The following is a 14875-nucleotide window of genomic DNA, read 5'->3' on the forward strand; positions in this document are numbered from 1 at the left end:
CGCTTTCTGTTAGCAATGCACATCCCGGGAAAATCCAACGTCATAGCAGACAGACTGAGCAGGGCAATTTTATTGCCCCATGAATGGTCCCTCAAACAAGTGATTGCGGACAGGATCTTCTGCAAATGGGACTAGCCTTCCTACGACCTGTTTGCCAGTCATATCAACAACAAATGCAGAAGCTATTTTGCCCTGATTCCCACGCCAGGTCACTCCCCGAGGGATGCTCTTGTCCATGACTGGCCCCCGGGTCTCCTCCATGCATTTCCACCAATTCCACTGATACCCAAATTCTTACCGAAAGCAAAGTCGCTGGGATGGACGATCATCCTTATAGCCCCTCATTGGCTTCGGCAGATTTGGTTTCCATTTCTTTACCATCACATTATGGAAGACCCATGAGTCCTGGACCCAGTTCCGGATTTGTTGACACATCCGTCAGGGGATCTTCATCCATCCTTGCAGACACGGAAGCTAATCGTTTGGCTGCTTCAATGCCCCGCATAGCCAGGCTTTATAATCTTTCCCATGACACTAGTCAAATTTTGTTGGCTTCCAATAAACCTTCCACTAGAAAATTGTATCGTAGTAAGTGGAAGAGATTTTCCATTTGGGCATCTTCCCACAACATTGACCTTTACCAAGCGCCATTGTCGTTTATTTTACAATTCTTAACAGAAATCTTCAACAAAGGAGCAGCGGCTGCTACGGTGCGAGTGCAATTAGCTGCTATATCGTAATTTCCATCTAGGAATCTATGGTTTGAATATTATGGCTCATTAATTGTCTAAGGCTTTTCTAAAAGGTTCTTTTCGCATGAGGCCTCCAGCGAAGACACCTTCCTCTCCCTGGAATTTGAATTTTATGTTATCTTGCATCATTCTTCCTCCTTTTGAGCCTGCATCATCTTGTGAACTAAAATTTCTATTGTGGAAAACTATCTTCCTAGTAGTCATCACTTCAGCCCGCAGAGTGTCAGAGCTCCAAGCCCTATCCATCAAGCCCCCTGATATGGTGCTCCATGCTGATAGAGTATCTCCCAGGACAAATCCATCCTTTTTGCCTAAAGTATGTTCTGAGATTAACATTAATCAAGTCATTGAGTTGCCCGTTTTCTTCCCTAATCACACCAACAAATTGGAATATATGTTGCACAAACTGGATGTTCATAGCTTAGATTTTATTTAGACAGAACAAAAGACATTAGGAAATCAGATCAGCTCTTTGTGTCTTTTTCTGAGGCCAGGAAAGGTAAACCACTTGCCAAAACAACCCTGTCTAAGTGGCTGCCGGATTGTATCACCTACACATGTTCTTGTCATAACATGCCTTTGTCTAGTAAGGTGAAGGCTCATTCAACCAGAGCAATTTCTATCTCTTCTGCCTTTCAAGCCAAATTACCTTTGGACAACATCTGTGCAGCAGCCACATGGTCTAAACTGCACACTTTTATAACTCATTACAAAGTGGATAAGGCCTCCAGGGACAGGGCTTCATTTGGTTCTACGGTTCTAAAGAGTGTACTTCCATGAGCCACCCAAGATCAGGGTGCTAGGGACGCTACCCATCAGTGAAGAATGAACGGCAAGATTGAACAACTTTACATAAAGAAGTTATGTACTCACCATAACGTTCCATGTGAGTTGTTCCATCTCGCCTTCATTCTCACGTCCCTCCCTCCTTCCCCCTCCTGGCTGGCAGTTGACCTGGAGGCTGGTCTCATCCTGGTTTTTGAATGTGTCTACATTCCTAGGCAGAATAATTATTGTACTTCTATAAGGTACGCAGCAAACAAGATCTGAGGTAATTCCATCAGTGCATTGTGGGATAAGGGGTTGGGTCTCGAGCTACTGGAGAACTTTGAGCTTGCTAGTCAGCTGTGTCGGAGCCAAGGATTGGCTCCGAACCCATCAGTGAAGAATGAAGGTGAGATGGAACAACTCACATGGAACTTTATGGTGAGTACATAACTTCTTTTTCTATCTGTTTATGCCACCTGGTGCTGGATCCAGCAGAGTTTTAAGCATCACAAAAATCTTGTTTTAGCGGCCTGTACTGTGTACGTTTAATGTAGTGATGTTTAGCAAAGGAAGCAAGCTTCTTTGACCTTCTTTAAGGAATTAACTTAAACACCCTTTGTGGCCACAGTCCATCTGATACTGCCTATGTTATCTACTTCTAGTTACAATGTCGGTGTCCTAAGATCAGTCCTGAAGTTTTGCTGCAAGCAGCGTAGCACATGTTATTGCAATCTGGACACCACTTCAAACAAAGAAAACATTCTTGGGGTTTTATATAAAAAAAATACTGTATATTTTTTGTTTTGTTTGCTAAGAATATAAATGCTGTAGGCAGGTCTTTTTTAGTGTGAATGAGCAACAGACGTGTATAAAAAAATACAGTCTGATCCAAACTTTTCATCTGTAATGTCTGAGTTGTTGATCTGAAATGCAAGAAAGAGTACAGTACAAATGTATTGCTCTTGCACTAATATATAAATTGTTTGTTTTGCAGGTTTTGACCATTAGAACAGTTTGTGAGCAACTTGTGCGTATGTTACCCCCTGGAGAGCAACAGGCTGTATCCATGGCCAGAGTGTTTGAACCATTTACTGGAATGAATCCTTTGCATTGTAACACCTATACAGAGGTATGGTGCCTGTTTTCTTTCTACTGGTTATTCAATCAGAGTTTAATTTTTTTACAAACCTAATTGTGTTCACTTGTTGTTTTAAGCCTTTATGGAGAGCAGCAGTGTCTCGGTTTGAGCAAGCCATTGCACCAACAGAACAGAACATTGCAAGCAAATTAAAGGCATGCTTAGCAGGTGTGCAGGATAATACACAGCAGGTAAGTAAAGCCGTTTATTTTGCCACTTTTTTCCATTTGTGAATGTTGTTCAACATACAATCACCTAAGGGTGCTGAATGACAGAACAGGTAAATAGTAGTGGTCAGTTCAGGGAATGAAGCAACAAAATCTATTTTTTGAAACGGCTTTCATAATTAATTTAGACTGGCACATTACTTTAGAAGCTGCTGATGTTATGCCCTGACAGTCCATAATGGGATGCTGATGTTAGTACTGAGATTTGAAACCAATGATTGTTCTTTTCTTTGACCAGGATTGTCTGACATTTACCACTGTCAGAATGTGTAATCATTCTTTGTGTTAAATCAAGTGCAGAATTTGTCTTGTAGAGGGCAGTATTTGAGGACCATCTCTCATATGATGCCAGCAGGCTTACAGTTTGAAAGTATAATTGGATACAGTCCTTTTATGCTTCCTGCATTTCTTCTTGCCTCTCCATTAAGTTAAGTATGCTCAGATATTACTTTAATGCTGCATTTTCATAATTTCCTATTACAGTATTTTTTCTAGGTGCTTTTTCCTCCCTTCTACTTATTGACAAATTCTCCCTTTTGGACTCACTCACATTCCTTCTCTAATGTATGAAGTCCACATACCAACTGGAGTGGGAGCCATCCAGAAGGGTCATTTGGGCAGACTTTGTGAGGTCTGTGCTATCACCAGTATCCCATCAATAATAATATTTGTATGTAATCTCTAAACCCCTGCAGGACCACACTGTTGTACAGTCTGTAGTAAGATCTTACACTAGTCAATGAGATAGTGAGCCAGAAGCCCACACACAGGATGGCCCTGAAGTGCTGCCCCCTTCTCCAAGGGATTTTGGTTTTGTGCATCTACCTCTTCCCCTCCCCCCAGAATGGGCATACCCATTCTCTCCTGCCAGTGTTGTCATGTGCATGAGCTGCTAATAAAACTTGGGTTGCTTGAAGCATAGTTAGGGGACTGTCCCTCAGTGCCAATGTGCTGGGTTTACTTTTGCAGTTTGTCATTTATTCTCAGTTTAAATTTTCAATTTTGCAATTCTTTCATCTTCAACTTCAAATTTGTTATGGTGCATATATTGTTGAACAGTTAACATCTGTACAATTTAAGCCAAAACAAAAATTAAAACTGAAAAAAAAAAACAATTTTTAAGATGAATATAAATAGTCTATACCACTATAAATAATACTGTTGCTGTTTGGATTTGTGAGAAGAAATTATAGGTTCATAGGGGCTTACTAGGCTATTGATCCATGAAGATCTTTAGAAGCCTAGCCAAATATTCCCACGAAGCTTTTCGTCCTTGTGCTTTAAATACAGGTAACTCAGAGATTAGCAAACCATTTACATGTTTCACCTATCTGTGAGGGGCAAGGGTGCTAAGCCAGGGGTAAATTCGCAGTATTCATCCATTCATCTGGATTATGTTTGAATAGTGTAAGAGAAGTACTCTGCTTTATATGGAGAGAAAGAAGTATTCTCTGTAATACATACATCTGATGTTGTCTATCTTCATTCTATCCACACAAATAGGTTTGGATCTGATCCATCGGCTCTGACTCTGCTGATGCTCAGCTCGCAGCCACCAGCCCTCTCAAGCTTCTCCTTCACCCACACTGCACCTTGCCAAATACCTCATATCTCTTTTGCCTCTTCCAGCTAACAGATGTGGTCTACCAGTCTGGGTCAAGCAATTGGATAAGTACAATTTATTTTTTTTCTTAAAACCCTTCTAATAACAGTTTATTCTCCATAGTTTATATTATACCCTTTTAACCCTTACTGTTTTTACTGTTTATACTGTCAAACCTCATTTTTTCTGTTTTTAATCCATTGCCCTTAGACGTGCTCGTATTTTTGACTCACAGTCCCTTTGCAAATACTGCCTGGGTCTGTTAAACCTACAGGAGGATTGTTTGATTTTTCACGAATTCAGTCCGTGAGCATTAACGGAATGTATAAATCAATATTAAAAGGTCCCCTATCTTTCTTTGGAGAAGCCATATCCCAGTCTCCAAAGTCAAAGCCCTCCACATCATCAAAATCTTCCTCTGACTCCTCAAGAAAACAGACTTGCCAAACTTCTGGTCTCATCCCCGGAACAGAAAAAGACAAAACTTTCTGATCCGGCTGTGGCTTCGGATGCTACAACCTCAGACAGTTTCAATGGCTCCAGTTCTTTCAAAGTCAGATCAGACGCAACCACCAGATGAAACGCAACCTCCCCTCGGCACCTACCCCTCTGGTTCAGGTTGTCCAACCTTCCAGCACACCACCCCTGCAAGTTCCTCCTCTAACTCCATCAGCTATCTTAGAGTTACAGGATCCTAGTCGTCCATTTCAGTCAGTCTCTGATCTGAGGATCTCCTTATCATATGAGCAGACATATTTTCTGAGACCTCCTATCTTTTCAGAACAGGCGAGCTCTTGGAGCTGAAGCCTGCCTGCCTTGTCCGGGATGCAGCATTCAACTCCAAATTTTTTAGAGCCATCTCTGTTCCTCTGTGCCTCGGCACTGGACAGTTTGGCTCCAGCTTCCTCCTCAGGGACGGTGCCAAGGAATCAGAGAGAGGTGACGATTTGGAAATCCGTTTTCTTGGATCTGGGTCTCTCTCGGAGTCCTTTGAGCTCTGCCTTCGAGGCTGCAAAGAAAGTGTTTGCTGCTTTGGTAGCTCTGACAGAGGCTTCCCACTCAGATCCCACCCATTTCATGACACCCCAGCACCTGGAGCCTAAGCTGCTCCTCTCTCCATGGGGCACCCTGTACCAAAACCTCAGGTCTCCAATCAGGGAATTGTGATTTTCTCTTCTGAGACTTCACCAGATCATCCCACTGAGGAAGTACCCAGGAAAAGGACGTGCAAGAGGAAGCACCTAGACTCCCTGCAGAAGTCTGCCACTGAAGACATGGATTTCGATGAAGGTGAAGGGTCCCCCCGGTCACCTCCTGAATATGTCTCCTCTGGGGACATACAAGAGATCCTGAAACAGAGAGGTGGCTGGACATCCTCCAACCCTATGCTGGAGGAATCTGTTCTCCTAGAGGCTTTCATTACAGGACCCTCTACTTCTTGAGTGACTCTGCCTGCTGATGAGCTTGTGGACATGATCTCTAAGCGGGCATGGAAGGAGCCTGACTCCATAGAGCTAATACCTCAGAGATTGGACAGGTTAATGATCCACCTATAGACAAACAGTTTTGGGGAAAAGGGGTTCCAATTGATATGGTGGTCATTGTGGTGGCCACAAAGAAGGAACTAGCTGACAAGAGTTCCACTGTCCATCCTCCAACAGGGTGTCGTGGGCGATGGATAGACTGGGGAAGCATGTCTTTGCTTCAGCAACATTTACATTACAATCACCGAACTACCTGACACATTTTGTTAGACCTCCGAGAGATTTGACCAAAGAATTATCAAATACTCTGTCAGGAACCGTATCTGCAGAAGTTAAGGATTCTATAATTTCTCAATTGGTAACTCTACAGGCTATTTCCAATAGGTTAATTTATAACATTATGGAAGGGACCTCTAGAGTGGTGGGTTCAGGCGTTCCCTTGAGGATGCATGCCTGGATGCAATTATGCAACTTTGTAGAGCCACTTAAGTCTAATTTTGTCAATGTTCCCTTTGATGGAACTACACTTTTTGGCCCTAAAGTGAAGGAAGTGCTCTGCAGATGTGAGAAAGATGTTAAGACCTTGTCTGCAGTGAGCATACGTTTGTAGGCCCCCCAGAGATCCTTCTCCAAGAGTCAGTGAAGTGGCTGAAAAAATGTGGTTAAAAAAATCCCAAGGTCCATTCCGTGACACACGTGGTGAAAGTGCTCCCAAAAGCAGAGGGGGGAACTCCAGTGGACATTGTCACCCTTGTGGCATAGGTGGCCTGCAGCACCAGATTCACAAGCATCTTTTTTCGATAAACCCTACCAATGCTTCTGAATGGGGGGGGCCTGACTGTCCACCTCTGGAAACAGTCAGGGAAAGATTATCCCTGCACCAGAGAGCCTGGCTAGAATTAACAAAAGATACTTGGATGCAGAGGATTATATCCAGAGGTTATATAATACCATTTTCCCTTCCACCCCCAATTCCCAGGAAAATCTTGAATGTTCAGTCCAGTCAGAGGGCTCAAGCAGCAATTCATATTTGAAAGCTGCTAGAAAAAGAGTCATCCAAGAGGTCCTGCTAGGCCAGATAGGATCTGTAACTTAGTCAAGGTTCTTTTTAGTGCCAAAAAAGACAAGGGACTGGAGGCCAATCATGGATCACACAAATCTAAACAAATCTGTGAGTCAAACCAAGTTCTGGATGGTCACAGTTCTGTCCATTCTCCCTTTTTTGGGCAAAGATGATTGGATGTGCTCGATAGATCTCCAGGACACCTCCTATCCCAAAAAGACGAACAGGCACTCCAGGAAGTACCTACAGTTTTGGCTGGGAGCCAGTTATTACCAATTCAGAGTACTGCCCTTTGGACTCACCACAGCCCCCAGGGTGTTCAAATGCATGGCAGTAGTAGCAGCACACCTCAGACTGCAGAGTGTTTCCCTACCTGGATGACTGGCTTATTTACCACTCCGACCAGGCATCAACTCATACAGTCAAGATATCAGGTTCTCCATACCTTTGCTCTCCTAGGAATAACCATAAACTGCAACAGATCACAACTTCAGCCATCTCAGACATTGAAATTTATTGGAGCACTGCTGAACACAAAGACGGCCATTGCTTTCCTTCCAGATCATCAAGTTCTAACTGTAAGGTCACAGGTCAAGAAAGTTGTAGAAAATACATCTATCTCCGCCTGCACAGTCCTCTGGGTCTCATGGCTGCGGTGATAACCTCAGATCTGAAGTTGTTGTCTTCATTTGTTCTTCAGCCTGTGGGTTCCCTGATCCGAGACAGATCTGACTCGGCCCCATTCCCAGCATCTGATCTGAGCTCCAAGCTCCTCCCCTACCCATAATGCTCCTGTCTCCCTCCAAATCTCATTTGCATTGCCAGCATTCGCATAGTGGTCGGGGCTCTAAGCAACATTTTTGGGTAAGTTGTAGTTTTCCTCTTACTATTTATCTTCCTACTTTTTTATCTCCCCTTACCACTTTTCCGGCTTTCTAACTTAGCACCCAGGCATCAGGTTTTTGTATGTAGATATATATATATATATATATATATATATATATATATATATATATATATATGTGTGTATATGTATATATATATGTGTGTGTGTGTGTATATATATATATATATATATATATATATATATATATATATATATATATATAATAAATAAAATGTATCAGTTTTTCTTTCTCTTCCCTTTCTACCCTAATGTGTGTGTTTTTGGGTCTCTGTTCCACCCATGTGGTGGAGACACCCAAACCGAGATTTCATAAGTGCACGGAGTGTGGCCATAATCTTTCCCCTGCTGATGGTCACACACTCTGCGTGGTTTGTCTAGGGGTGCCCTACCTCAATTCCTCCTGCTTAGTCTGCATGGGGTTCAATCCCTGTGCGTTGATCGACAGGAGGAATAAACTCATTCTGAAGAGCCTCCTCTGTTCACCTTTGGCAGAGGCCCCTGCTGATGCAGTGGCTTCAGATGCCTCTTTTGCTTCCTGCGCCCTGGCTTCTGCTAAGAGGACTGGGGACGGGGAGAAGGCCCGAGACAAATTGAGAAAGACCACTGTGCCATGCAGAGCCTTTAGCCACATCACGCCCGGCTACCGGCACGGGTTCCCCCTGGCTACATTCCCCTTGCTTTTCCCCAGAGCTAGAGGCATCTCAGGTCCACTCACCACTGTCAGCTTCCCCTTACCGGTTCTCTAGATCGGTGTCGGTGGCTTCCTCTTCAAGGTCCACCCGCAGCCTCTCTGACGCCGAAGAGGACAGGATGATGCAGAAATTTATCTGCACCCAGATCCAGATGGGAGTCTTGCCTGCCCCCTCCCTCTCTTGGGCTTGGGGCATGCAGTCTGCCTTTGCCCCGTATCACTCCAGTCCGAACCCTGGATTCGGAGTATTCGAATCCGAGGCCCTCGGCGTGGAGGGGTCGTTAAGGATGGCACCTTGTATCTCGATGCCAGCCATTACCCTGAGCAGTTTGGCTCTGACTAGTTCAGAGCCTACCAGCTCTCTAAGCCATGGCCTCTGCTCTGGATCTGACATGGCTAAGTTGGCTCTGAGTTTTTTGGAGCCGAGCAGCTAGCTCGGAGTCTTGGTGCCTGGAGGCTCAGCTCCCCCACTGGAACAGAGGGTGACTGACTCAGTCACTGTTCCCTCTCCAGGGGTTCATTCTCCTTCTGCTTTTGATGTGGTAGAGAGGGACCTCTCAGTTCTGTCGAGACCCTTGACACTTTCATCCTCTGAGTCTCTCCTGGCTCACAATGTATCTGGTCTGGATTCCACCTTCCTGGCCCCTCCAGGAAAGCCTGCTGCCTTTCTGCCCCAGGGAGTTACTTCACAGGAACAGAGTGATATTTTCCAGTCCTCCCCAGAGATGACTCCTGAGGAGATGCCTCAAAAACACACATGCAGAAGGCGGTACTAACACTGCCTGCCGGAGTCCCTCATGGGGGACACCAATTTGGAGGGAGGGGAGAGTTCACCTAGTCACCCCCCCAAAGATGTCTTCTTTGGAGACATCATGGAGATCCTTCGTCAGAGATTGGGGTGTTCTGCCCAGATACCTAACCCAGACGAGTCTGTGTTCCTGGAGGCATTTGCCGCAGACCCTCTACATCCTGGGTGTCCCCTCCACGGATCCCCTAGTGGATCTGATTACATTTTGGATGTGGAAGGGGCCTGACACGGTGGAGCCTATCCCCAAACACTTGGATTAAATACTTAGTGCACCTTCAGACAGAATTTATTGGACCAAGGGATCCCCAGTCAGTGCCATGGTTGTGGCAGTGGCCACCAAGAAGGATCTCACGCAGGAGAGCTCCGTGGTCCATCTGCCAGACTGAGAGTCTGGGACGATGGACTTTTTTGGGAATTGGGTTTATGCTTCAACCACGTTCTCAGTACGTGCGCTGAACTAGATGACACACGTAATTAGACTTCAGCGAGACCTAGTCAGAGAGACTACCCCAGGGTCCATGTCGGTGGAGGACAAAAAGGTTTTCTCCTCTCTGATGGCCATCCTCACCTCGATTGTCAACACCGCTATGCGGCTTCTCTCTCATGCTACCGAGGGTGCCACTAGAGCTGCCGGGACAGGCGTTGGCATTCCTGGCTCCAACTCTGTGCCTTCTCTGAGCCCTTTAAGGCATCTTTACTAATGCCCTGTATGACAGTTCTACCCTCTTTGGAAATCCTGTACATGATACTCTAGTCCAGAGCAAGAAAGACGTGAAGACTCTGCTATCGGAATCCACTTTTCCACCCTGCAGTGAAGCTTTTCAAGGAATCTCTGAGGTGCAAAGAAGATGTGGTTCTGTAAATATCAGGGCTTCTCCCAGGTTGCTCAGAACTCACCTTTCCCCAGAGGCAGAGGGGGATTTGACAGATGTCGCCCCCAAGGTAGAGAGATCCCAAGGAACTAGGAGTCTCGAGATTCTTTTTCGGACAGACCTGCACAGCAGCCCTGAGGGGCTGCTTGGCTACTCATCTCTGGAGGCAGTTGGGGGCCGACTTTCACTACACCCAATGGCCTGGAAGTCCATCATAGATGGTCATTAGGTGTTGCAGATCATATCCAGAGGATATTCAATCCTTTTCATTCAAACACCTCCCCCTCCCAGACACCTCCTGGACATTCCACCCAAGCAAAGGGAGGAGGCAGCACTGAAAATTGCCAAGCTGCTAGAAAAGCGAGTCATCCAGCCTGTCCCCCCAGATTCTTTTTAGTGCCAAAGACGATGGGGACTTTAGACCCATTCTGGATCTTTCCACCTTAAATCTGTCTTTTGCCAAGACAAAATTCTGGATGGCCACTCTCCAATCTTTCCTGCCCTTCCTGCAGGAGAATGACTGGTTGTGCTTGGTTGGCCTTCAGGACGCGTGCTACCACATCAAAATGGACAGACGCTCTGAGGTTCCTGTGCTTCTGGCTGGGGGCCAATCATTATTAGTTCAGAGTGCTACCCTTTGGTCTCACCACAGCCCCCAGGGTGTTCACCAAAGGTGATGGCAGTGGTAGCGGCTCACCTGCGGCTGCAGGGCTTTAGACGGTTGGCTCCTTTCTGCCCCCTCCAGGAATCAACTTTGTCAAGCCAGGGATTTCCTTCTCCAGACAGCCCACCAGTTGGTCTTAACCATAAATCTCAACAAATCCCTACTGACTGAGGTTCAAGTTCTGAATTTCATTGGAGCTCAGCTGGACACAATTCAGACCAATGTATTTCTAACCTCAGACAGAATGCAGTCCCTAAAACAACATGTTTTCTGTATCCTTCAAACTCACTCAGTGACAGCAGAATTGGTCTTATGGGCGTTGGGGTCCATGGTGGCAACGATCACCCTCTTGCCCATGGCCTGGTTACACATGAGGGTACTTCAGCGGACCCTTGTTGTTCAGTGGTCCCTGCTAGACCTACTGTTGTCCCACTCTATTTGCATATCTCGGACATGCAGGATTTTTCTTCTGTGGTGGATTCCGATCCCTGGATCTTCTTTGTGGTCACCCCTTTGTTCTTCCTGCCCCTTTGACCACAGTGACCACGGATGCCTCCCTGCTCGGGTGGGGTGGGCATTGCATGGGAAGGACAGTCCAAGGCACGTGGTCTCCCCACAAGACTCAATTGCATATCAGTGTCCTGAAGATGAGGGCAGTGCTCCTAGCATTGCAAGCTCTCCAAGCTCATTCTCATCTGGGATGATTGCCATCCAGACAGACAATATGTCTGTAGTCTAGTACATCAACAAGCAGGGGGGGAGCAACGTCTTAGCCCCTGTGTTGCGAAGCCATGAGAGTGCGGGAGTGAGCGATTTCCACCGGCCGTTTTCTGGTGGCAATGCACATTCTGGTGAGGTCCAACATTCTTGCGGATAGGCTCAGCAGGTGTGTCCTGAAGCTTTACAAGTGGTCTCTGAATCCTTCAGTAGCAAAACAGAACTTTCTAAAGTGGGGTCAGACTTGCTGCAATCTCTTTGCCTCTCCTTCCAATGTGATGTCCAGTGAGTTTTTCATTATGAACCCCCCACAGGGGGAAGTCCTCAGAAATGCTTTGGTTTATGCTTGGCCCTGCGGTCTTCTGTATGCTTATCCTCCTTTTCCCTCTGATCCTGAAATTCCTTCAGAAAGCTCGCAGGCTGGGAAGCTCCATCATCCTAAATGCCCCATTCTGGCCTCACCAAGTCTGATTCCCTTCTCTGTGTACTCAAGTAGTGTGCCCCCCCTGGACATTAGATCCAGCTCTGGATCTCATCTTTCATACCTCAGGGATTCCTCACCCAGATCTGGTCAATCTGAATCTCACCACTTGGCTGCATTGGTTCGCATGATAGTCAGAACTCCTGGGTTATCTTCACTGGTCAAAAAGATATTGGTTGCAGCTCATAAATCTTCTACCCGGAAGGTTTATTCCAGCAAGTGGAAGCGTTTCTCTTTTTGGGCATCTCAGCGTGATCTAGATCCTTTAATTGCTCCAATTCTGGCGATTCTAGAATTTTTGTCAAGTATTTTTCATCAAGGCGCCTGTTCTTCTACAATCAAGGTCCAACTGGCAGCTATATCTAACTTTCATGTAGGCAACAACACAGCTTCAAAAGCTTCTTCTAAGCGTTGCAAAGCCTTTTTGAAGGGTACCTTTTTGCTTCGGCCACCAATTAAGGACCCAATGCCTCATTGGGATAGTACGCTGGTTCTGCAAGCTCTTACCTCTCCCCCGTTCGAACCTGCAGCTTCAGTGGATCTACAGTTCTTGTCATGGAAAATGGCTTTCCTGATTCCCATTACATCAGCCAAAAGGGTTTCGGAACTTCAGGCATTATTGGTCAAAACCTCCTTATATGATATTTCATAAGGACAGGGTGTCTTTGCGCACTAACCTCTCTTTCCTTCCCAAAGTGGCTTCAGGATCAAACATTAATCAGGTAGTTAATCTCCGTTTTCTTCCCGAATTTTCAGAATAACGGAGAGTACAAATTGCACTTGTTGGACGTTCATAGACAGTTATGCTTTTACTTCCATAGGACTAAATCTTTTCTTAAGTCTTACCAACTCTGTTTCCTATTCTAAGTTTTTTTAGGGAAATCTGTATCGAAGGTCACCATTGCTCGTTGAATTTCTCAGTGTATTATCCTGGCATATTTAGCTAGAGGTTTACCTCTGCCAGAACATGTTAAGACCCATTCGACTGGATCTATGGCTACTTCAGATGCCTTCTGGTCCAGAGTTTCATTGGATGATATTTGCTGGGGGGCTACTTGGGCATCTTCACATACTTTCATTTCACACTGCAAGTTGAACATTCTACCCCAGAACAGGGCATCCTTTGGCTCCACCATGCTCCGGAATATCCTTCCATGAGGGCCTCTCAGGTGTTTGGTAGCTGAGGACTCTGTCCCACAGGTTGAAGAACAAATGAAGATGACTTCAGATAAAGATGTTATGTACTCGCCATAACGTTCCATCTGAGTTGTTGCTCTTCATTTGTCTTCAACCATGCCTCCCTCCTTCCCTCTTCCTTACATGGGCTGTGTGGTGGTCTGGTCAGAAGAGATATAGTCACCATGTTAGCATACCTTTGATATCCTCTCCATACTTCTGGAGACCTATTGTTATGGGATAAGGTCTTGGGTCAGGTTGGGATGCTATGGATAGCAGCAAACTCAGTCTGAAGGGAGGAGGGAGACAGGGGCATTATGGGTAGGAGAGAAGCTTGGAGCTTGGATCAGATGCTGGAAATGCGGCCAGGTCAGATCTGTCCCTGATCCGAATACCCACAGGTTGAAGACAAATGAAGAACAACAACTCAGCTGGAACATTATAAGTGAGTACATAACTTCTTTTTCTGCTGGCAAAGTTTTACATACGGATCCTAGGGTGGATGCTGGCTACTCAGTGGTCAGTCTTCCAACAGTCAATGTCATACCAGGTAAAAATTACCAACATTTGCAAAAAAAGAATCTATTGATGGATCCAGTCCAGTTAGCTACTCCATGGTCCGCATTCATTCCCCAGCAGCCCAAGGCCATAGTGACCACAGATGCTTTCCAGATAGGGTGGGGGTGTTATCTGGGGAAGATAGTCCAGGGTACTTGGTCCTCCGAAGAGGCCAATTTGCATATAAATATTCTAGAGAGTAGAATTGTGTTCTTGGCATTGCGAGCATTTCAAAATGTTCTTCCCTTTGTGACCATTGCATTTCAGAAGGATAACATGTTAGTCATCTGGTACATCAACAAACAGGGGGGAACCAGATCTTTCCCATTGTGTTGTGAATCCCTCCGGGTCTGGCAGTGGGTGATGTCTTCAGAGCACTTTTTTAGTGATGCACATTCCTGGAAAATCCAGCTTGATTGCAGAGAAGCTGAGCAAGTGCGTCCTACTTCCACATGAGTGGTCCCTCAACGAGAAGGTGTCCAAGATTTTTCATTGATGGGGCCAACCATGTTGCAGTCTTTTTGCCTCCTCCCTAAGCAACAAGTGCAGCAGCTACTTTGCCCCAATTCCCCCACAGGGGCAGTAACCAAGGAATGTTCTACTTCACGATTGGCCTCCCTGTCTCTTTTATGCATTCCTACCAACCCCATTGATACCATAATTTCTGCAGAAAGCTGCCAGGTCGAAGAGCACAGTGATCCTCATTGCCCCTACTAGCCTCAACAAATTTGGCTTCCCTTTCTTGGCCTCAACTGGTTCAACCACCATGGAACCTAGGTCCGACTCCAGACCTCCTGTCTCACCTTACAGCCATGTCACACCTAGATATTCTAAGCCTCAAGCTGACCTCTTGGCTTCTCCACTTACCTTTGTAGCCAGACAGTCTATGCTCTCATTTCCTGCCTGACGTATACTTCTGTCTTCCCATAAACCCTCGACAAGGAAAACGTATTCAAGTAAATGGAA

At 45.7% G+C, this 14875-nt stretch overlaps 1 protein-coding gene across 1 annotated transcript in view; it reads left to right on the top strand.

The window, feature by feature from the left end:
* Positions 1–14875, top strand: part of DYNC2H1 (dynein cytoplasmic 2 heavy chain 1) — a 6555988-nt gene that overhangs the window by 823846 nt on the left and 5717267 nt on the right. Inside the window, exons 8-9 of the mRNA XM_044072582.1 lie at positions 2515–2649; positions 2736–2849. Coding sequence (XP_043928517.1) covers positions 2515–2649; positions 2736–2849 — 249 coding nt within the window. The remainder of the gene's footprint in view (positions 1–2514; positions 2650–2735; positions 2850–14875) is intronic.

The sequence above is a fragment of the Protopterus annectens genome, chromosome 5.part0 (genome assembly GCF_019279795.1).
Source record: "Protopterus annectens isolate FY-2018-M chromosome 5.part0, PAN1.0, whole genome shotgun sequence".
NCBI classification, from domain to species: domain Eukaryota; kingdom Metazoa; phylum Chordata; order Ceratodontiformes; family Protopteridae; genus Protopterus; species Protopterus annectens.